This window comes from Pseudophryne corroboree, chromosome 2 (genome assembly GCF_028390025.1).
Source record: "Pseudophryne corroboree isolate aPseCor3 chromosome 2, aPseCor3.hap2, whole genome shotgun sequence".
Taxonomy (NCBI): domain Eukaryota; kingdom Metazoa; phylum Chordata; class Amphibia; order Anura; family Myobatrachidae; genus Pseudophryne; species Pseudophryne corroboree.
The window spans coordinates 1,349,473-1,373,956 of NC_086445.1; the positions used below are offsets into that span (position 1 = coordinate 1,349,473).

General features: G+C 46.9%; 1 protein-coding gene across 2 annotated transcripts in view; it reads left to right on the top strand.

Moving 5' to 3' along the window:
* The window catches only part of DNHD1 (dynein heavy chain domain 1), a 392,142-nt gene that overhangs the window by 79,835 nt on the left and 287,823 nt on the right, over nucleotides 1-24,484 (top strand). For both annotated transcript variants that reach the window (XM_063950780.1, XM_063950781.1), the window contains exon 10: nucleotides 23,495-23,715. In XM_063950780.1, the coding sequence (XP_063806850.1) occupies nucleotides 23,495-23,715 (221 nt within the window). The remainder of the gene's footprint in view (nucleotides 1-23,494; nucleotides 23,716-24,484) is intronic.

Here is a 24,484-nt window from a genome sequence, read left to right on the forward strand (position 1 = left end):
CAAACAGCACATGACGCAAAGAAGAAAAAAAAGAGGCGCACCGAGGTAGCTGTGTGAGTAAGCTAAGCGACCCTAGTGGCCGACACAAACACCTGGCCCATCTAGGAGTGGCACTGCAGTGTCACGCAGGATGGCCCTTCCAAAAAACACTCCCCAAACAGCACATGACGCAAAGAAGAAAAAAAAGAGGCGCACCGAGGTAGCTGTGTGAGTAAGCTAAGCGACCCTAGTGGCCGACACAAACACCTGGCCCATCTAGGAGTGGCACTGCAGTGTCACGCAGGATGGCCCTTCCAAAAAACACTCCCCAAACAGCACATGACGCAAAGAAAAATTAAAGAAAAAAGAGGTGCAAGATGGAATTGTCCTTGGGCCCTCCCACCCACCCTTATGTTGTATAAACAGGACATGCACACTTTAACCAACCCATCATTTCAGTGACAGGGTCTGCCACACGACTGTGACTGAAATGACGGGTTGGTTTGGACCCCCACCAAAAAAGAAGCAATTAATCTCTCCTTGCACAAACTGGCTCTACAGAGGCAAGATGTCCACCTCATCATCATCCTCCGATATATCACCGTGTACATCCCCCTCCTCACAGATTATCAATTCGTCTCCACTGGAATCCACCATCTCAGCTCCCTGTGTACTTTATGGAGGCAATTGCTGCTGGTCAATGTCTCCACGGAGGAATTGATTATAATTCATTTTAATGAACATCATCTTCTCCACATTTTCTGGAAGTAACCTCGTACGCCGATTGCTGACAAGGTGAGCGGCGGCACTAAACACTCTTTCGGAGTACACACTTGTGGGAGGGCAACTTAGGTAGAATAAAGCCAGTTTGTGCAAGGGCCTCCAAATTGCCTCTTTTTCCTGCCAGTATAAGTACGGACTGTCTGACGTGCCTACTTGGATGCGGTCACTCATATAATCCTCCACCATTCTTTCAATGGGGAGAGAATCATATGCAGTGACAGTAGACGACATGTCCGTAATCGTTGTCAGGTCCTTCAGTCCGGACCAGATGTCAGCATCAGCAGTCGCTCCAGACTGCCCTGCATCACCGCCAGCGGGTGGGCTCGGAATTCTGAGCCTTTTCCTCGCACCCCCAGTTGCGGGAGAATGTGAAGGAGGAGATGTTGACAGGTCGCGTTCCGCTTGACTTGACAATTTTCTCACCAGCAGGTCTTTGAACCCCAGCAGACTTGTGTCTGCCGGAAAGAGAGATCCAAGGTAGGTTTTAAATCTAGGATCGAGCACGGTGGCCAAAATGTAGTGATCTGATTTCAACAGATTGACCACCCGTGAATCCTTGTTAAGCGAATTAAGGGCTCCATCCACAAGTTCCACATGCCTAGCGGAATCGCTCCGTGTTAGCTCCTCCTTCAATGTCTCCAGCTTCTTCTGCAAAAGCCTGATGAGGGGAATGACCTGACTCAGGCTGGCAGTGTCTGAACTGACTTCACGTGTGGCAAGTTCAAAGGGCATCAGAACCTTGCACAACGTTGAAATCATTCTCCACTGCGCTTGAGACAGGTGCATTCCACCTCCTATATCGTGCTGAATTGTATAGGCTTGAATGGCCTTTTGCTGCTCCTCCAACCTCTGAAGCATATATAGGGTTGAATTCCACCTCGTTACCACTTCTTGCTTCAGATGATGGCAGGGCAGGTTCAGGCGTTTTTGGTGTTGCTCCAGTCTTCTGTACGTGGTGCCTGTACGCCGAAAGTGTCCCGCAATTCTTCTGGCCACCGACAGCATCTCTTGCACGCCCCTGTCGTTTTTTAAAAAATTCTGCACCACCAAATTCAAGGTATGTGCAAAACATGGGACGTGCTGGAATTTGCCCATATTTAATGCACACACAATATTGCTGGCGTTGTCCGATGCCACAAATCCACAGGAGAGTCCAATTGGGGTAAGCCATTCTGCGATGATCTTCCTCAGTTGCCGTAAGAGGTTTTCAGCTGTGTGCGTATTCTGGAAAGCGGTGATACAAAGCGTAGCCTGCCTAGGAAAGAGTTGGCGTTTGCGAGATGCTGCTACTGGTGCCGCCGCTGCTGTTCTTGCGGCGGGAGTCCATACATCTACCCAGTGGGCTGTCACAGTCATATAGTCCTGACCCTGCCCTGCTCCACTTGTCCACATGTCCGTGGTTAAGTGGACATTGGGTACAACTGCATTTTTTAGGACACTGGTGAGTCTTTTTCTGACGTCCGTGTACATTCTCGGTACCGCCTGCCTAGAGAAGTGGAACCTAGATGGTATTTGGTAACGGGGGCACACTACCTCAAGAAATTGTCTAGTTCCCTGTGAACTAACGGCGGATACCGGACGCACGTCTAACACCAACATAGTTGTCAAGGCCTCAGTTATCCGCTTTGCAACAGGATGACTGCTGTGATATTTCATCTTCCTCGCAAAGGACTGTTGGACAGTCAATTGCTTGGTGGAAGTAGTAAAAGTGGGCTTACGACTTCCCCTCTGGGATGACCATCGACTCCCAGCAGCAACAACAGCAGCGCCAGCAGCAGTAGGCGTTACACGCAAGGATGCATCGGAGGAATCCCAGGCAGGAGAGGACTCGTCAGAATTGCCAGTGACATGGCCTGCAGGACTATTGGCATTCCTGGGGAAGGAGGAAATTGACACTGAGGGAGTTGGTGGGGTGGTTTGCGTGAGCTTGGTTACAAGAGGAAGGGATTTACTGGTCAGTGGACTGCTTCCGCTGTCGCCCAAAGTTTTTGAACTTGTCACTGACTTATTATGAATGCGCTGCAGGTGACGTATATGGGAGGATGTTCCGAGGTGGTTAACGTCCTTACCCCTACTTATTACAGCTTGACAAAGGCAACACACGGCTTGACAAATGTTGTCCGCATTTCTGTTGAAATACTTCCACACCGAAGAGCTGATTTTTTGGGTATTTTCACCAGGCATGTCAACGGCCATATTCCTCCCACGGACAACAGGTGTCTCCCCGGGTGCCTGACTTAAACAAACCACCTCACCATCAGAATCCTCCTTGTCAATTTCCTCCCCAGCACCAGCAACACCCATATCCTCCTCATCCTGGTGTACTTCAACACTGACATCTTCAATCTGACTATCAGGAACTGGACTGCGGGTGCTCCTTCCAGCACTTGCAGGGGGCGTGCAAATGGTGGAAGGCGCATGCTCTTCACGTCCAGTGTTGGGAAGGTCAGGCATCGCAACCGACACAATTGGACTCTCCTTGTGGATTTGGGATTTCGAAGAACGCACAGTTCTTTGCGGTGCTTTTGCCAGCTTGAGTCTTTTCATTTTTCTAGCGAGAGGCTGAGTGCTTCCATCCTCATGTGAAGCTGAACCACTAGCCATGAACATAGGCCAGGGCCTCAGCCGTTCCTTGCCACTCCGTGTGGTAAATGGCATATTGGCAAGTTTACGCTTCTCCTCCGACAATTTTATTTTAGATTTTTGAGTCCTTTTTTTACTGATATTTGGTGTTTTGGATTTTACATGCTCTGTACTATGACATTGGGCATCGGCCTTGGCAGACGATGTTGCTGGCATTTCATCGTCTCGGCCATGACTAGTGGCAGCAGCTTCAGCACGAGGTGGAAGTGGATCTTGATCTTTCCCTAATTTTGGAACCTCAACATTTTTGTTCTCCATATTTTAATAGGCACAACTAAAAGGCACCTCAGGTAAACAATGGAGATGGATGGATACTAGTATACTTATGGATGGACGAGCGACTGCCGACACAGAGGTAGCTACAGCCGTGGACTACCGTACTGTGTCTGCTGCTAATATAGACTGGATGATAATGAGATAAAATTAAAATATATATATATATATATATATCACACTAGTACTGCAGCCGGACAGGTATATATTATGTAATGACGGACCTGCTGGACACTGTCTGTCAGCACTGCAGACTCCTAAAGTAAGCTACTAGTATCAAGAAGATAGAAAAAAAAAATAAACCACGGGTAGGTGGTATACAATTATGGATGGACGAGCGACTGCCGACACAGAGGTAGCTACAGCCGTGGACTACCGTACTGTCTGCTGCTAATATAGACTGGATGATAATGAGATAAAATTAAAATATATATATATATATCACACTAGTACTGCAGCCGGACAGGTATATATTATGTAATGACGGACCTGCTGGACACTGTCTGTCAGCACTGCAGACTCCTAAAGTAAGCTACTAGTATCAAGAAGATAGAAAAAAAAAACACGGGTAGGTGGTATACAATTATGGATGGACGAGCGACTGCCGACACAGAGGTAGCTACAGCCGTGGACTATCGTACTGTGTCTGCTGCTAATATAGACTGGATGATAATGAGATAAAATTAAAATATATATATATATATCACACTAGTACTGCAGCTGGACAGGTATATATTATGTAATGACGGACCTGCTGGACACTGTCTGTCAGCACTGCAGACTCCTAAAGTAAGCTACTAGTATCAAGAAGATAGAAAAAAAAAATAAACCACGGGTAGGTGGTATACAATTATGGATGGACGAGCGACTGCCGACACAGAGGTAGCTACAGCCGTGGACTACCGTACTGTGTCTGCTGCTAATATAGACTGGATGATAATGAGATAAAATTAAAATATATATATATATATATATATATATATCACACTAGTACTGCAGCCGGACAGGTATATATTATGTAATGACGGACCTGCTGGACACTGTCTGTCAGCACTGCAGACTCCTAAAGTAAGCTACTAGTATCAAGAAGATAGAAAAAAAAAATAAACCACGGGTAGGTGGTATACAATTATGGATGGACGAGCGACTGCCGAGTCCCGACACAGAGGTAGCTACAGCCGTGGACTACCGTACTGTGTCTGCTGCTAATATAGACTGGATGATAATGAGATAAAATTAAAATATATATATATATATATATCACACTAGTACTGCAGCCGGACAGGTATATATTATGTAATGACGGACCTGCTGGACACTGTCTGTCAGCACTGCAGACTCCTAAAGTAAGCTACTAGTATCAAGAAGATAGAAAAAAAAAATAAACCACGGGTAGGTGGTATACAATTATGGATGGACGAGCGACTGCCGACACAGAGGTAGCTACAGCCGTGGACTACCGTACTGTGTCTGCTGCTAATATAGACTGGATGATAATGAGATAAAATTAAAATATATATATATATATATATATCACACTAGTACTGCAGCCGGACAGGTATATATTATTATGTAATGACGGACCTGCTGGACACTGTCTGCAGAATGCGTTTATAAAAACACCACACGACGAGTGTTTAACTTTTTCAGGCAGACAATCACAATATACTGGTGGTCAGCAGACAATCACGATACTGGTGGTCAGTGGTCACTGGTCAGTCACACTGGCAGTGGCACTCTGGCAGCAAAAGTGTGCACTGTACTTAAAATATGTACTCCTGCTATAACTGCTCCCCAGTCTCCCCTACAATTAAGCTGTGTGAGCACTGCAGTGAGCACTCAGCAGTCAGATAATGATATACAGTATATGATGCAGCACACTGGGCTGAGCACAGATATGGTATGTGTGACTATGTCACACTGTGTATCGTTTTTTTTCAGGCAGAGAACGGATTCATTAAACTGGTGGCACTGGTCACTGCCACTGGTCACACTATCAGCAGCAAGTAGTACTCCTCCTATATTATGCTCCCCAAAATTTGTGTCTCTCTCTCTCTAGTACTATTAGTCACTCTAAACGGAGAGGACGCCAGCCACGTCTTCTCCCTATCAATCTCAATGCACGTGTGAAAAATGGCGGCGACGCGCGGCTCCTTATATAGAATCCGAGTCTCGCAATAGAATCCGAGCCTCGCGAGAATCCGACAGCGGGATGATGACGTTCGGGCGCGCTCGGGTTAACCGAGCAAGGCGGGAGGATCCGAGCCTGCTTGGCCCCGTGTAAAAAAAGCTCAAGTTCGGCGGGTTCGGATTCAGAGAAACCGAACCCGCTCATCTCTAGTTAGGATCCCCCAGAACCTGAACCCTCAACTGCTATGTTTTCCTCAAATGTGTCTGCAGCGTCACCACCACGCAATGTGGGATAAGCCCCAGCACCATTGCCCTTTGTAGCTGACATATCCGAAAACTCAATACAAGGCAACACAGTACAATATCAGCAGCACAATACCTGACAAGAACCCCTTGTGTAGTGTATCAGCACAAACAGGGAATTCAAGAGGTATATCGTGACTAAAAATCACAGAGAAAAATACACACTGAGTATATCCTGTGAACTACCTATATTAAATGATAAACCTGATGCACTTAGCCCCCTCAGGTTATAGAATATAGGGATAGCAATCTGAGTGAGATACACGAAATGGAGGTCACACAGCAGCTATATGCACACACACATAGTCACATTGTACAATGCAGAAATTATGACATGCAATAAAACTGCACCGGACTAGCAATACAGAGTAGTACAATGTATAGCTATACACTGAATAGATATAACAATGCACAGTAAAGACTGGATGTATATCACAGGGTACTTGTACTATATAACCCTGACTAAATGCACTCTTTCTTTACTCACACTGTCAGCAGACATGTAGAATACTTAAGTGTCCTGTAAAATGCACAGCGCTGACAGGCAGGCAACATTACAGAGGAGGATTTGCCCAAACAGTCCCAGGATCAGCTCAGCTTGTCCTAATGGCACCCAAACGCTGACAGGCAGTAAGGGAGAGAGAGATATGCAGCTCCAGGGCGGGAACATTTACTCTAAATGGCGCCCTGGGGCTGGGGGGAGGGGCTACAGGTCAAAGCCTTATCCCCCTGCTGGACTTCACCACCGGGCACTGTGGGCTTATATAAATGGTTTATGAGAGCAAACCGACCTGTGCCCTTGCCCTGGTGGTCTAGTGGGGTCCCTGTACTACCACAGTGTCCAAGCCAGCGCGCGCGGCCCGCCTCCCACCGGCCGCGCGGGATTGTAATTTACAGCCGGTCCCGCCAGGGGGACCCCCTTACCCCCTCCCTGAGTGCGGGCACACGATCCAGGAGAACAGCGGTCGTGTGTGTGACTACCAGGAAGAAAACCGGAGCCTCCGCTATAAGTACCCGGCAACCAGGGCGCGGGAGTGTACAGCGCCACTGGGGGAGGTGATGGAGCTGCAGCAGGAGATGTCTGACTGACATCTAACACTTACAGTGCCTCTGCTGCAGCCCTTGAAGTCTTCATTTTTCACTTTAAAAGCTTCTTCTCAGGGCTGCTGGAGCAGCCCCCCTGTTGTATGCCTGCTTACTGCATGGCACCAACTACAAAACTGAGCTCCTGTGCACGGAGGCGGGGTTATAGAGGAGGCGGGCTAGGCATTCTGGGAACAGTGAAAGCTTTGAGCCTGTTGGTGCCGCGGATCAAGATCCTACTCTACACCCCAATGTCATTCCCTGTGGAGTCCAGTGTACCCTGCAGCAGAAAATGAATATTAGAACAACATACCAGTGTACATCGTTCTCTGTATTACAATATACCACAGAGCTCATACTGCAGGGGAGCCACACAGTGCCATAGTCAGACATTTGGTATTTGGTTGGTTCTCTTAGGTAAAGCTGGCACTCCATAAAGGAAAGGGAAAGCATTTTCCCAGCTGCCCCAGCCCTGGCTTAGCAGCGGTAGAGGATCAGCTAGTGCTCACTGTAGGAATGATTTAGGGCAGGGGTCTGAACATAGAGGAGAACACCAAACCAGAGCTGAAAATATAAATTTTGGTGCCCTGCATACATAAAGAGCATTGGTGCCCCTCTCTACAATTGATGCACATGCTGAAGGCGTGCGCCAAAATATACCAGGTGTGGCCTCACTGGGAACGGGTGTGACCATACAATAGTGCCCCTTATTCACACTAAGCCACACAGTAGTGCTCCTTATAACACATTGTGCCACGCAGTAGTAGTGCCCCTTATATCACATTGTGCCACACAGTACTAGTGCCCCTTATATCACATTGTGCCACACAGTATTAGTGCCCCTTATATCACATTGTGCCACGCAGTAGTAGTGCCCCTTATATCACATTGTGCCACACAGTAGTAGTGCCCCTTATATCACATTGTGCCACACAGTACTAGTGCCCCTTATATCACATTGTGCCACACAGTAGTAGTGCCCCTTATATCACATTGTGCCACACAGTACTAGTACCCCTTATATCACATTGTGCCACACAGTACTAGTGCCCCTTATATCACATTGTGCCACGCAGTAGTATTGCCCCTTATATCACATTGTGCCATGCAGTAGTAGTGCCCCTTATATCACATTGTGCCACACAGTACTAGTGCCCCTTATATCACATTGTGCCATGCAGTAGTAGTGCCCCTTATATCACATTGTGCCACACAGTAGTAGTGCCCCTTATATCACATTGTGCCACACAGTATTAGTGCCCCTTATATCACATTGTGCCATGCAGTAGTAGTGCCCCTTATATCACATTGTGCCACACAGTAGTAGTGCCCCTTATATCACATTGTGCCACACAGTACTAGTGCCCCTTATATCACATTGTGCCACACAGTACTAGTGCCCCTTATATCACATTGTGCCTCGCAACAGTAGTAGTAATACCTCTTAAACATTGTGCCACACATTAGTAGTGCTCCTTATATCACATTGTGCCATGCAGTAGTAGTGCCCCTTATAGCACATTGTGCCACGCAGTAGTAGTGCCCCTTATATCACATTGTGCCACGCAGTAGTAGTGCCCCTTATATCACATTGTGCCATGCAGTAGTAGTGCCCCTTATATCACATTGTGCCACGCAGTAGTAGTGCCCCTTATAGCACATTGTGCCACGCAGTAGTAGTGCCCCTTATATCACATTGTGCCACGCAGTAGTAGTGCCCCTAATATCATATTATGCCACACAGTAGTAGTGCCCCTTATATCACATTGTGCCACACAGTACTAGTGCCCCTTATATCACATTGTGCCACGCAGTAGTAGTGCCCCTTATATCACATTGTGCCACACAGTAGTAGTGCCCCTTATATCACATTGTGCCACACAGTACTAGTTCCCCTTATATCACATTGTGCCACACAGTACTAGTGCTCCTTATATCACATTGTGCCACACAGTAGTAGTGCCCCTTATATCACATTATGCCACACATTAGTAGTGCCTCTTATATCACATTGTGCCACACATTAGTAATGCCCCTTATAACACATGCCACACAGTAGTAATGCCCCTTACACATTATGCCACACAGTAGTGGTGTCCCTTTATTGCACATTGTGCCATGCAGTACTAGTGCCACTTATAATCAGTGGCTGCTCCAGATTCATAATAACCCTAATAATCAGTGGCGGCTCCAGAGGGGGGGCTGCAGCGCATTCCAAATTTCAAATATAGGAGTGTGGTCGGAGACCCCCTGGCCACATGGCTAATGGCAGCCGCGACACTGAAGGGGTTAACCCTCGGTACCCAGTGCCATTTAAATGGACAATGAGCGCTAGGCACCATGTTAAAAAGGAACACTTGGCTTTAGGCACCATGCACTGTACAGAACTAAATGTGTGTTTATTAATGTGTCTTATGTTATATCGCTGCGCTGTGCCCAGTTGGAGAATGATGGACTGCGCGGTTATAGAGCTGCAAGGACAGAGCACTTATGAGAATAGTATGAGGTATTTTGTTTTTAAAAGGCCTTGACAATTGTTCTTGAGACACTGTTGCATAGAAAGTCATACGGTAACTGTCCTAGCTCCGGCAGGGGATAGGTGACAATTGTTCTTGAGACACTGTTGCATAGAAAGTCATACGGTAACTGTCCTAGCTCCGGCAGGGGATAGGTGACAATTGTTCTTGAGACACTGTTGCATAGAAAGTCATACGGTAACTGTCCTAGCTCCGGCAGGGGATAGGTGACAATAGGGCGGTTTTTGGTGGCCAAACATTTTCTTTGAGATACAAACTAAGATTTGGGCTTCTCAGAATCTCCTGTTGGGTGATGAGACAAAACTGGTTTTTCATGGAGATGTGAAAGACAGGAGTGAATGCTCAATCAGATTGTGTTTTACGAATGCATGTATGTCCAGTAGGTTTATGTCCAGTAGGTTTATGTCCAGTAGGTTTATGTCCAGTAGGTTTATGTCCAGTAGGTTTATGTCCAGTAGGTTTCGTGTAATAACAATTTGGTTTAAGATTTCCTAGGCTGCGTTATCGAGGATGCAGATTTATGTTTAAATGACAAGAACATTGTCTATGGGTGAGAGGATGAATGCAATTGAAATTTAAGTTCTATTTACATTTGTGAAAGAGACAGGAACATGGTAATCAGATTCTGTTTGGGAAACCTACTGGTTTGGTTCATATATAAAATGGAGCAGAACATTGCTTTTTTAAAACAAATATACATCTTTTGCCTCAAGACGACTGCTTCATCTTGTGACCACCAGGGATACGTGAAACGTAGCCCGTTCTCCGGCTGTCCAGGGTAACCCTAGCGTCTCCAAGCTCGGCCTTCCGCCAGCTACCATGCAGAGACCAATGGGGATCAGTCAACGCCGTACAGGTGTGGTAAGACAGCGTGTCGACGCATACAGAGCCGAACCATGGTTCCAGACGCCACGGGAATAAGTAGTCAGGTGGTGGCTGCTTTGTACCCGCCCACTGCGCAGACAGATGCTTAGTTTGAGCCCGACTGAGAATTTCTGTGACTCCATGTGGTTCCATAAGAGTCAGGTAACGCCAGTGCACATGAAAAACTTCAATCTGTGTAGGTGACAGTGTAAGTAAAATAATGTGAGGTAGGTGGTACACCATTTAGCAAAGCATGTGGATTAGGCACAAGAGGTGTATTCTTAGATCATGCACCATCCGAAAAGCGAGGCTTGCTTTTTATTCTGCTTGTCCATGTCTTCCTCCTCAAAGAACCTTAGAATTGGGAGGAGTACCTCAGTGGATAAAGTAGTATATTCAGTGTGGCTAAACTTAAGGGCTTTGAGTAAGTCAGGTTTCAAGCCGCTGAGAAATGGCTCTGGTCTGGGGGGGGGGGGGGGGGGGGGGGGGGGGGGGGTAGTAAGATTGGCCCCAAAATCCTTATGTTTCTTTCTGCATTGCTTATAGTACTCAGTGACAGATTGATCATGTCCATGTGAGACATCTTGTGGTGGCTTATTGCTGATTTTAGTGTTGCAGTACGCCTCACATTTCTTTAACCAACTTTCCCCACTTTCAGCTTCCTTCTTTCCTTCTTCAGTTGGGGTGTCCACTATAACACCAGCTTTGTCTGTCGGTTGCCTTAATATTGGGTCATACCCATTGTAGTCTTAGTTGGTCATTCCAGGTTGATCGCTCACTGGCGTTTTTCGCAGCGCACCGATCAGGTCAGAACTGCGCATGCGTATGCACCGCAATGCGCAGGCTCGTCGTACGGGTACAAAACGGATCGTTGCTGTGCGATGGGTTTAATGAAGAATCCATTTGCACAACCAATCGCAAGGAGATTGACAGGAAGAAGGCATTTGTGGGTGTCAACTGACCGTTTTCTGGGTGTGTTTGGAAAAACGCAGGCGTGTCCAAGCGTTTGCAGGGCGGGCGTCTGACGTCAATTCCGGGACCAAAAAGACTGAAGTGATCGCAGCGGCTGAGTAAGTCCAGAGCTACTCAGAAACTGCAAATAACTTTATTTTTCATCTACTAGGGGTAACTGGAGTATTCTTGGGATATGGACGGCTTTAGCAGGGCACTGAATATTTAAATTTAGTAACTCTCCTCCCCTCCATACTCCCAGAATACCTCAGTGTTTTTTCGGTGCTCACAGCAGTGACACACATGTGTGGTTCTTCCACACTTACTTTGATATTTTATACTTTGATATATATTTTTTAAACTTTTTATTTTTAATTTTTTTCAACTTGAGCACATCCCTTCCCAGTTTAGCAAGAAACTTGTGTCCGGGATAGTGCACACTGCACAGAAGCAGCTACTGGCGTGTCGGTCCTCACAAAGAGCACCCTCACAGCCAACAGCAGCTCACTGACTGACTGCAGGACAGACTGGATGGAGCTTATAGAAGAAGCCCCGTCATAGCCCACACTACAAGATCAGGTATGCTGGGGGGCAGGGCGGTCAGCTCACGCTGCCGCCCTGCTGTGTGGGGAATGATATGCCGCCCGCCACCGCTGCTCACACTTAGCGCTCACAGCGCCCGCCGGAGCCACCCGCCGCTCAAAGCAGAGAAGCCGCTCGGAGCCGCAGGCCGCTCACATTGCTGCTCCCCGCACCGCCGTTCACCGGCTCTATACAGCCGAGTTCCCAGCTCCCTGCACCGCCGCTCCCCGGCGCCATGCACCTGCTTCCCGGCTCCCTGCACCGCAGAGGGGACAGAGCAGCGCAGCTGCCGGGGAGAGGGGGTATACAAGCCCATAGCAGCAGCAGCAATACAGGCAAGGCTGCAGGGGTTTAATAGGAATGACATAGGCTATTAAGCCTATATTAACAGGGGGTTAGAAGGCATATTTATAACCTGCAATTTATTCTGACTGTAAGCATGGCATGGGGGCCATTTTAACCATACTTCCTGTTTCTTCCTGTTTGTGATTCCAGAACGTTCCTGTCCTACAATACTACTCCACCGGATGGCGCAGGGGTGTTAGTGGGAACTTTGGATCAGGTTTCATATAGTACTGGCCACGTGCACTGCACTTCGGCCATATATATATATACACACACCTTAACAATTTTACTGAGTCGTGCAAGTTGTCTGTCTTTGTATATTGTATTGTCTGTCTGCATAATGAGTAAGGCACCAGCAAAAACAAAAAAGCAGTTTCACTGCAATGTCTGTAAGAGTGTGTTACCGGATGGATCTAACACATGTACAGTATGTTTTGTAAATTCAGCTACAAATACAATTTCCGCTCCGGTTTCGAATCCGGTTTCAGCCCTGGACCCTCAATGGGCATTACTAGTAAATGTAATGGCTGGGTTGCAATCAGAATTGGCCGCCGCTCGACACGAGCGAGAAGCGGCAAGATCTGAGTCTCTGGTGAGACCGCCAGAACTACCGGAGGGGTCACAACCTTTGCAAAGGTCCAAGTCCACTTTGGGTAGAAAGGATAAATTTCATTTGTCTTATGATTTACCAGTTTCTGCTATGTTGCATTCTGATGATTCTATGCCAGACCTCACTGCGCAAGATGAGTATCAGGAGGGCGAATTGGACCAGCAGTCAGATAGTGAAGATATTGACAGCCCAGGCATTGATAATCTCATCAGGGCGGTGCGTCAGTCTCTGAAGTTTACAGAGACTGAAGAACCTCTGACAAATGATGAGGTAGTATTTACTAAACGACAGAGATCTCCAGTGTGTTTTCTTATTTCGGAATCTCTTAATAAGATGTTAGTAGAAACACGGAAGAATCCGGATAAACTGTTTTCTATACCTCGCCGATTTAAGTCTAGTTACCCGTTTCCAGAGTCTGTGACATCTACATGGGAGAATCCGCCAATGGTGGATTCGTCTGTGTCAAAACTTACTAAAAAATTAACTATTCCTGTACCAACTGCTACTACACTTAAAGACCCTTCAGAGCGTAAACTAGAAGCTATGCTAAAGTCCATGTATACAGCAGCAGTGTTGCTTAGACCTGGTTTGGTTGGCATTTGGGTAACTAAGGCGCTAATTGTATGGATAACAGAACTCAAGTCTGGCCTACATGACGATCACCTTATACTTCTCGCTGATCAAATCTGTGAAGCTGCTGATTATCTTTGTACAGCTTCTACTGATGTCTGTCAGCTCAGTTCTCGCCTTTCATCGTCGCTAGTTACGGTACGACGAGCACTCTGAGGTATAGAGGCGTTACCTTACGGTGGCGAGAAGTTGTTTGGTACCTAGATGGAAATACTCTGGCCCGGCGTTCAAATCCTTTAGACCTCAGCCCTTTCGAGGCTGTGGTAGAGGAACAGCCACACCTGGTAGACGAGGTCGAGGACGTGGTTTTCAACAAACCACCACCAGTCGTCAGGACGCTAAGGTCACCAACAAGCCAGTGGCATGATGGGCTCCCAGCCCATCTCGGATCTCCAGTTGTGGGGGCACGCCTTCAGACGTTCTATTTGGCGTGGTTCCAGACATCCACAGATGGGTGGATCCGCAATTTAGTGTTAAAAGGTTACAAAATAGAGTTCGACTGTCTCCCGTCACTGCGGTTTTTCAAGACAGGACTGCCTGTGTCGGACGACAAGAGGGCGGTTCTGCAAATTGCCATTCAGTCTCTGCAGGATTCAGCAGTTTTGATTCCGGTCCCTGTTCACCAACAAGGTCAGGGTTTTTATTCCAGTCTGTTTGTAGTACCAAAGCCAGATAGCTCGGTCAGACCAAAATTGAACTTAAAGGGTCTCAATCAGTACGTCACTTACTACAGATTCAAGATGGAATCCCTGCAGTCAGTAATTGCAGGTTTAGAGCCACAGGAATTCATGATTGCGCTGTATCTCAAGGATGCATACTTACACATTCCAATTTGGCCACCTCATCAGAGGTTCTTGCGTTTTGCGGTTCGGCAAAACCATTACCAGTTTCAGGCTCTACCGTTTGGCCTCTCGTCAGCGCCTCGGGTATTCACCAAAGTGATGTCTGTGATGATAGCTCATCTCAGATCCCTGGGAGTAATAATAGTTCCGTACTTGGACGATCTACTCATCAAAGCTCCGTCTCAACAGATGCTCCTCCAACATGTGTTGCTAACATACAATGTGCTAGTTCAGCACGGTTGGATTGTCAACTTCAAGAAATCACATTTGATTCCGTCTCAACTTCAATTCCTAGGAATGATTCTCGGTACGGTGGATCAAAGAATTTACCTACCAGAACAGAAGGTACAGAGTATTCGTCATCTGGTACAATTAGGGCTCAAGCCTCGCACGGTCTCGGTACATTTGTGCATTCGACTGTTAGGGAAAATGGTGGCGGCTTTCGAAGCGCTTCAGTTCGGAAGATTTCACTCACGTCCTTTTCAACTGGATGTGCTTGCACAGTCGTCGGGCTCGCATTTGCAGATTCACCAGATGGTGAGGTTGTCTCCACGGGCCAGAGTATCTCTACTCTGGTGGCTCAAAGTACACAATCTAACCGCAGGGAAACGGTTCGTCGTCTGGAATTGGATAATTCTAACGACGGACGCGAGTCTCAGAGGTTGGGGAGCTGTGGTTCAAAATTGTCAGCTCCAGGGTCTCTGGGCGGATCACGAAAGATTGCGGTCTATAAATGTCCTGGAACTCCGGGCAATTTACAATGCGCTACGACAAGCAGTGCACATGCTCCGTTCTCAGACTGTCCAGGTGCAGTCAGACAACGCGACGGCGGTCGCGTACATCAACAAACAAGGAGGAACGAGAAGCCGCATGGCCATGCGGGAAGTAGCTCGAATCCTCAATTGGGCCGAGCATCACCAAGTGATATTGTCGGCAGTGTTCATTCCGGGAGTGGGGTTACCCACAAGTGGACCTGGTGGCATCTCGCCACAATCACCAAACGCCCCAGTATGTGTCCAGAACGCGAGATCCAAAGGCAGTGGCGGTGGATGCTCTCACAATCGCGTGGCCGTACAGCCTCGTGTATCTGTTTTCACCGTTTCCGCTGCTCCCTCTGTTGCTAAAACGAATCAAACGAGAGTCCGCCACAGTCATACTAGTGGCGCCTCATTGGCCTCGGAGAGCATGGTTCTCGGATTTCCGCGGACTATTTGCAGACGATCCTTGGCTGCTCCCGCTACGTCCGGACATGTTACAACAGGGTCTGTTCCTTTACCCCAATTTAGCGCGGCTGCGTTTGACGGGGTCGCTGTTGAGACCGCCCTCTTAAGAAGAGAGGGCATTCCGGAATCGGTTATACCAACCATGTTACGTGCTAGGAAGCCAGTTACGGCAGCTCATTATTACAGAATTTGGCGTGCCTATATAGGTTGGTGTGAAGCTCGGAAGTTCCCGACATCATCTTTCAAGTTGTCCCGTCTTTTGTTATTTCTACAGACGGGGTTAAATGGAGGACTGCGTTTATCTACACTAAAGGTGCAGGTCTCTGCCTTGTCAATTTACTTTCAAAGACGTTTGGCTCTTTTGCCATCTGTACAGAGTACAGCCTCCATTCATTCCACCTACAGCGCCATGGGACTTGAATCTGGTTTTAGATTTTTTACAGTCTTCATATTTTGAACCCTTACAACAAGTGGATATTAAGTTTCTCACTTGGAAAACAATTTTTCTCCTAGCCTTAGCTTCGGCAAGGCGTGTTTCAGATTTGGGTGCCTTGTCATGCAATCCACTGTATTTGGTGTTTCATGATGACAGAGCGGAACTTCGGACGAATCCCGCTTTCTTGCCAAAGGTAGTGTCATCTTTTAACATCAATCAACCAATAGTAGTTCCTGTGTTAACAGAATATTCTGGAACTTTGGATGTGGTACGCGCACTACGCGTTTATGTAGCCCGAACGTCTACAGTTCGTAAGACGTATACATTGTTTGTTCTCTATGATGCTGCCAAGATGGGTTGGCCAGCTTCTAAGCAGACTTTATCCAGATGGAATAAACTGACCATACGTCAGGCTTACCTTCATGCTAGGTTACAGCCGCCTACATCAGTAACAGCTCATTCCACACGTTCTGTGGGAACTTCATGGGCAGCTGGTTGTGGGGCTTCTACGACGCAGCTTTGCCGTGCGGCTACATGGTCATCAGTGCACACATTTGTGCGCTTTTACAAGTTTGATATGTTTGCGGCATCAGCATCTAGCTTTGGCTGCCTAGTGTTACAGGTGCCAAAACAGCTCTCCCGCCCAAGGGGGAAGCTTTGGTACGTTCCAAGAGGAGTACTCCAGTGACCCCTAGTGGATGAAAAAGAAAATAGGATTTTGGTACTTACCAGGTAAATCCTTTTCTTTGAATCCATAGGGGGCACTGGACGCCCACCCAGAGCAGTTTTACCTGGTCTGTGGTAAGTTCAGTGGATCTTATGGTAACACATTCTCACCGACTTGTTCAAAAGTTCAAGTTATGTCGGTTATGGTGTCAACTGTTAGTTGTCGGTTACGTTATGTGTCAACTTTATTGTTGTCCGTTATGTTATAATGTTATATGTAATTCTCCATTGTTCATCCTCTCTATCACTCCTGTTCAGCTCAGGAAAAAACACTGAGGTATTCTGGGAGTATGGAGGGGAGGAGAGTTACTAAATTTAAATATTCAGTGCCCTTTCCTGCTAAAGCCGTCCATATCCCAAGAGTACTCCAGTGCCCCCTATGGATTCAAAGAAAAGGATTTACCTGGTAAGTACCAAAATCCTATTTTTTCATCCCACTCAGCTGCACAAGCGTTCACACACTTGCAAAGTGAAAGTACACTCCCCTATAGGCGGCGACTATCTGATCGCAGCACTGCAAAAAACTGCTAGTGAGCGATCAACTCGGAATGAGGGCGTTAGTCATTTGATTCAAGTCTTCATAGAAGACTTGGAGGTGTTTCATATAACGATAAAAACCCATAGGATCTTTAATTATCTTGGGTACATCTCTTGCTAATGCCATCTTATTCGTAGGGGACCAAGGCTTGTACCAGTGGACTTGTCTGGCTGGCGTTGTGCCTTCTGCAGGTGTGATGCGGGTGTATACGGGGTACAGTAGGTGACTGAGTGCCAGAGGCTGCACCATCTGCTCCTTCATAGTAGGGGGGTGCTGAAGGAACAACCACATCATGTCTCTTACTGTTACAATCTTTACAATTTAACTCTGCCCATAGCTTAATCTGCAGACAGTTACAGTTCCATGTATTCTGTTTATGGAGATCAGCCCATGTCTTTTCTCCATCCCAGCTTCTAGAATCTGTCCTGGGTGCCATGTATGGTACCCCTATCTTACAAGGTTTACACTCTACTGACCAATGAGCTCTACAATTCCAACAAATCTGATCGGGAGGATCATTACATGCTTGACAATCTCTATAGGGACATCTCCACCCCTTCCACTTGCATTAACCCTTGACCAACTTGGACCTTCTGTCCTAACAGATGGCCGTTTAAGAAAATCAATGAGGAGTGTGCTATCCATATCCTCATCTATCTCTTATGATTCTTTTTCAAACTGGAGTATTTACATATTGACCTAGTAATTGAGGTTGAAAAGAGGCAAAATGCCCATCGCGTTCAACCGGTATTTTGTATTACGTTGAGTTGATTTTACTGTACCTGCTGAAGAATGATATTGGGCTGGGGCTCATCATTATGCCTTATTGGACTTGAAAACTGTACATTCTGGTTCGTTACAAAGCCATTGCCTGCCATCATGCACCCAGCAAGATGAGGAAGAGGATGCTGAAGTAGCAGATCTCTAATACCATTTGGTATATAATCCTTGTTTGACGGTGACTCATTGACTGCTGAGCTGTGTGCCATATGCAGGGGCGGATCCAGAAGAAAATTATAGGGGGGGCACCATGGAAGGGGCAAGTACATTTGCGTGCGGCTTCGGTGCATGTGAGGTGGCGCTTCTTATACAATGCCCACAGTTGTAGCGCTCATTATGCAATGTCCACTGTACTGGTAGTGCCCCTTATATAGACCCCATAGTAGTGGTGCTCCTTATGCAATGCCCGTATTGCCCCCAGTAGTAATGTTGCCTGTAGTAATGCCCCCAGTCATTTAGCGCCCTAGTAGTTATGCCCCCAGTGGTAATGCCCCTGCAGTTATGACCCCAGTAGTTTACCCCCACCCCCTTTAGTTTAGCCTCCCAGTGGTAATGCCCCCAGTAGTTTGCCTGCTTGTAGTTTAGCCACCAGTAGTAATGCCCCCCCTGTAGTTTGCCCCATTGTAGTTTAGCCCCTGTAGGTATGCCCCCCTTGTAGTTTAGCCCCCAGTAGTAATGCCCCCAGTAGTTTGGCCCCTGTAGTTATCCCCCAGTAGTTTGGCCCCTGTAGTTATGTCCCCTGTAGTTTGGCCCCCCTGTAGTTTAGCCCCCAAGTAGTAATGCCCCTGTAGTTAAGCCGCCAGTAGTAAATGCCCATGTAGTTAAGCCGCCAGTAGTAATGCCCCTGTAGTTACACCGCCAGTAGTAATGCCCTCCTGTAGTATGCCCCCAGTATTTAGCCCCTTTGTAGTTGGCCCCCAGTAATAATGTCCCCCAGTAGTTTGCCCCCAGTAGATGCCCCCGAGTAATAATGTCCCCCAGTAGTTTGCCCCCAGTAGATGCCCCCCAGTAATAATGTCTTTCAGTAGCTTGCCCCCAGTAGTAATGCCCCCTAGGAGTTTGCCCCCAATATATGACCCCCCAGTAGTAATGCGCCCAGTAGATGCCCCCCAGTAATAATGCCCCCAGTAGATGGCCCCCAGTAAAAATGTCCCCCAGTAGCTGCCCCCAGTAGTAATGCCCCCAATAGATGACCCCCCAGTAGTAATGCCCCCCAGTAATAATGCCCCCAGTGGTAATGCCCCCCCCCCAGTAGTAATGCCCCTTGTTGATGCCCCCCCAGTAGTTTGCCCCCAGTAGATGCCCCTGCTGCACTAAGGAAGAAAAAACCATCATACTTACCGAGCCCCGTTCCCGCTTCCAGACCGCTGCAGTCCTCATCTTGGCGTCCGCTCCTCAGCACTATGAGAGAGACGTCATGACTGACGTCTCTCCCATAGCGCACGCCGCACAGTGACAGCACCGGAAGCCGGAGCTCAGTACTGAGCTCCTGCCTCCGGCTGCCGCTGTGCAGCGAGACGGGCGTCTGCTGGTAACACAATCTCAGCGGGCGCCCGTCATCTCCCTGTGCGGCACCGGGAGGGGACAGGGGACGGAGGCCACAAATGACAGGGGGGCACGGGCCCGAGTGCCCCCCCTGGATCCGCCACTGGCCATATGGGATTTTATGAGACATGCTGTTTGAATTACATCAGTTTGTAAAAGTCTTCCTTTAAAAGGGTTTTATTGCACTATTTCCTTTTGTATGTGTCCATCCTAAAACACACTTTGTGTGGAGGGGGTCACATTATATTTTTTAGATTCCAATTAAGGACGGTGAAATAAAGAAACAGCAAGTGTACATTTCAAGCCTTCCCCTTCTGGAAATATCAGGGGTGATTATTTTTATTATTATTTTTCTGAAGTGTACATATGTGGTATTCTCATGGTGTACTATTTTTTCCTCTGAGCGCCATATATATGCGTAAATCCTTTTTCTTACCCGGATTAACAACGTCAATATTTTAAATGTTGTAACCTTGGATATCCTTTACAATCAGAAATTCATCCTATCCCCTTTTAAATGCAATTACAGTGTCCACCATTACCACCTTCCCTGGCAAGGAATTCCAAATCCTTATTGCCCTAACAGTGAAGAACCATTTCTTCAGTTGCTTACGGAATTTTCTCTTCTCCAGCCTCAGCGAGTGCCCGCGTGTCCTAAACAGTGTTCTTTTAATAAATAATTCCTCTGATAACTCTTTGTAATGCACCTTTATATATTTGAAGACATTAATAATATCTCCTCTTAGGCGCCTCTTTTCCAGTGTATACATATTCAACCTATTAAGCCTTTCCTCATAATCCAGTCCCTCTAGCCCTTTAATCAATTTAGTAGCTCGCCTTTGAACCCTTTCGAGTTCACCGATATCTTTTTTATACAATATTCCAGTTGCGGACGTACCAATGATTCGTACAGCGGCAGAATTACATCCTCGCCCCTTGTCTCAATTCCCCGTTTTATGCACGCTAACACCTTACTTGCCTTCTTTACTGCGCTTATTGTATACGGTTAAGCTTATTATCAATGAGTACCCCCAAATCTTTTTCCAAAACTGTTACCCCTCGACTTTCCCTGTTTAATATGTAGGATGCAAGTTTGTTTTTAGTCCTGAAATTCATAAACTTGCATTTTTCTATATTGAACCTCATTCTCTACTTAGACGCCCAGATTTCAAGTTTAGATAAGTCATTCTGCAGAGACTCTACACCTATTTCTGAATGAATCACCCTACACAGTTTAGTATCATCTGCAAAGATTGACACTGTGCTTTCCAGGCCTATTTCTAGATCATTGATAAATATATTGAACAGTAGTGGCCCGAGTACGGACCCCTGTGGTATTCCGCTGACTACTAGTGTCCAGCTTGAGTACTTCCCGTTGACCACTACCTGCTGTACCCTGTTGTCCAGCCAGTTACTTATCCATGTGCAAACAGTTTTTCCTAGGCCAAGCTCCTTTAATTTGATGATTAGTCTCCTGTGAGGCACTGTATGGAAAGCTTTTGCTAAATTTCAGATACTTTTATCCAATCTAAAAGTTTGCCTCAAGTTTTTTGCTCTTTAAGACTTCTACATCTGCTGCAATTTGATCGGATCTAATGTGCCATGTCTATCTATGCCAGGCTTTATGAAAAGCTTGGACATTCCAATTGTCAACTGCGGACCCAAAATTTTACTCATTACATTCATTGGGGTCCAGCATTCGGACAGACACCGTCTGTGTTACCCATAATTCTGGATAAACCAAATCCTTTGTATTTTGGGTCTACCAAACTCTTTGTATCTTGGGACTACCAAACCCTATTTTGGTGTGCAAAATGACCGTTTACCAAAGTTAGAAACCAAGCACACCATTTTTATTATATGTTCTGTTAGCAAGGTGGGTTTTTTCAGTATCTCTTGGCACACTACAACTGTTCCTGAAGGATACAAATGTGCAGGCTGATGGGTTGCAATTGAATCCCAGTATTTCCCATCTCTAGTCTGAAGGTAATCACCGTCAATAGGACATCCAACAAGAATACAATAAGCACTTCTACTCCTGCTCACCCTATCTCTGGGAACATATAAATCACAAGATAACGGCAGCACTCCCATTAACCACGGAAAACAATTACGAGTTTGTTGAAGACCAGTAACACTGTGCACTCTGAACATTTAAATCTGTAGTTGCATGTAAGAACTCTGAAGTCTGCAACAATTTTTAAAGATACATCAGACATGTCATTTCTAAACCCACACAGTACTGCGGCAGTAAGCAATTTGACACAGGGAAACTAACACACAAACAAATCCGTATTCTGTACAGTAGACCCTTACACAGACGAGACGATTGTCACAATAACAGAGACCAGCACTTGGAGCAGAAATATCTACTCACCCGGGGTGCAAGTGATGGAAGTCTGCTGTCCTGATTATGCCTTTGATGTCTGTGCACAGGTTACTGTAAGAATCTTGGTGGGACCTCCAGTTGATAGATCTGTAATAAGTAACTCTCTTGGATCACTGGCGACCAGAGTACTATATGTGTGTCAGGATCCCCATAAGTGTCAGCGCTGAGAGAGAAATACGCGTTCAATCCGTGTCGTGTCAAAGCAATCTCTAAGTTTATTTTTTCCAGTGTCTAGTTCTTATACCGTCTAACAAGCAGGTGTGTTCATAGCATAATAGTGCAGTCATACAATTAATTTTAATTGGATACAAAAGATCCTTAAACAGAAAACTCCTTACCTTATAAGTTTGTCTGGAATACATGAGAGCGAAGCGTTGCAGTATATTACCATTGCAGCTGCTAGTTTATCTCATCTCATTATTTCTGTAAGTGAAGGTTACATGTTATCTGAACACATCGCACTGCTATGAGGATAACTATCTACCCAGTTTCTTGAAAAGATGAGTTTTGTGTTTTTGAATAAAAAAAAAAGTCCGTATGGGCAAAGTCAGGTCCAGCTCTATCATAATCATCTCATTATATGATTATGTAATTCATACTGATGGGGTCATCAGAACCCTGACTCCACCCTCTTTACATGGAAAGTTATAGCATGCGGCAGACATCCAATTTACTGGGGTCCGGGTTACTCACCCAAATTTAGGAGTCTCCCATATATTCCAGGAAAGTATGATACATTTTACTATCCCCAGAAATACTGTACAGAATTCTATTTGCTGAAATACTATTGCAGGTTATCAATGTTCCGTTATTTATAACACCGTGTAACCGCCGCCGATTCTTTACTTATGGTACAAACGGCCTCCTACACTGTTCCGCTGTCTTATTTGCCACTGTATTGCGTTGAGGATGGTTTCTCCACTTTTATATCAAACGTTGGCACCCTGCGGAGTTGCAGTGTGCCATAGACACAATGCCATTTGTAATGTAATTGCTAGGGAATAAGGAGTGCGCTTCATGAAAATGTCACGCAGTGTGCACGGTAATGTCATGTTGGACTATGGAGCTTGCTGCTAATTGAATTTGCCTCTTGGTGTCGCATTAATTTGTAGACTGAAGCTGATTATCTGTGAATGTCAGATAAATAAGTTACTGAGCACATTGTGCGGCTGATGTCTGTTATTGTAACACATTTCCTATTGTGTAATGAGCAACAGATGAGCGCCCCCTGCTGTCACTACAGGGTGTCACAGGCTGTTATTGTCAGCTGTATTCTCTATTAAACAGAAACTTGTTTTATAGGGGTTCCTCTGCACTCTGTCCTGAGAGGGGAGCAGCTTCGGAATGTTGTTCCTGTACCATCTGCTGAATGCAGTGTACTGCAAAGACCTTCACAATCAAGTGTTCAAGGACAGTTAGTGAGGGCTAATTATATGCCCCTAAATTTCCAGTCTCTGCAGTGCATGTTAAACGGTGACCATTCCATTCAGCAAGCCAGAGAGACACTACAGAGACTGCTGGAGGTAAGTGACAGGCTACATCAGTTGCTGCATGTCAGTGATGGGGACTTAGGAGACTGCTGGAAATGAGAAAACAGCTGCATGAAGGGATGAAGACGGGGCAGATCTGGCTGTAGGGGAGGAAGACGGGGCAGATCTGGCTGTAGGGGAGGAAGAAGGGGCAGATGTGGCTGGAGGAAAGGGAGAGAGGGCAGAGACAGCTGAAGGGGGAGAGAGAGCAGAGGCAGCTGGGGAGGAGGGAGAGAGGGCATAGGAAACTGGAGGGAAGGGAGAGAGGGCAGAGGCAGCTGGAGGGAAGGGAGAGAGGGCAGAGCAGGGGAAGGGAAAGGGGGCAGAGGCAACTGGAGGAAAGGGAGAGAGGGCAGAGGCAGCTGGAGGGAAGGGATAGAGGGCAGAGGCAGCTGGAGGGAAGGGGGAGAGAGCAGAGGTAGCTGGAGGGAAGGGGGAGAGAGCAGAGGTAGCTGGAGGGAAGGGAGAGAGGGCAGAGGCAGCTGGAGGGAAGGGAGAGAGGGCAGAGGCAGCTGGAGGGAAGGGAGAGAGAGCAGAGGCAGCTGAAGGGAGAGAGCAGAGGTAGCTGGAGGGAAGGGAGAGAGGGCAGAGGCAGCTGGAGGGAAGGGAGAGAGGGCAGAGGTAGCTGGAGGGAAGGGAGAGAGGGCAGAGGCAGCTGGAGGGAAGGGAGAGAGGGCAGAGGCAGCTGAATGGAGAGAGCAAAGGTAGCTGGAGAGGAGGGAGAGAGGGCAGAGGCAGCTGAAGGGACTGCAGAGGGGGCAGT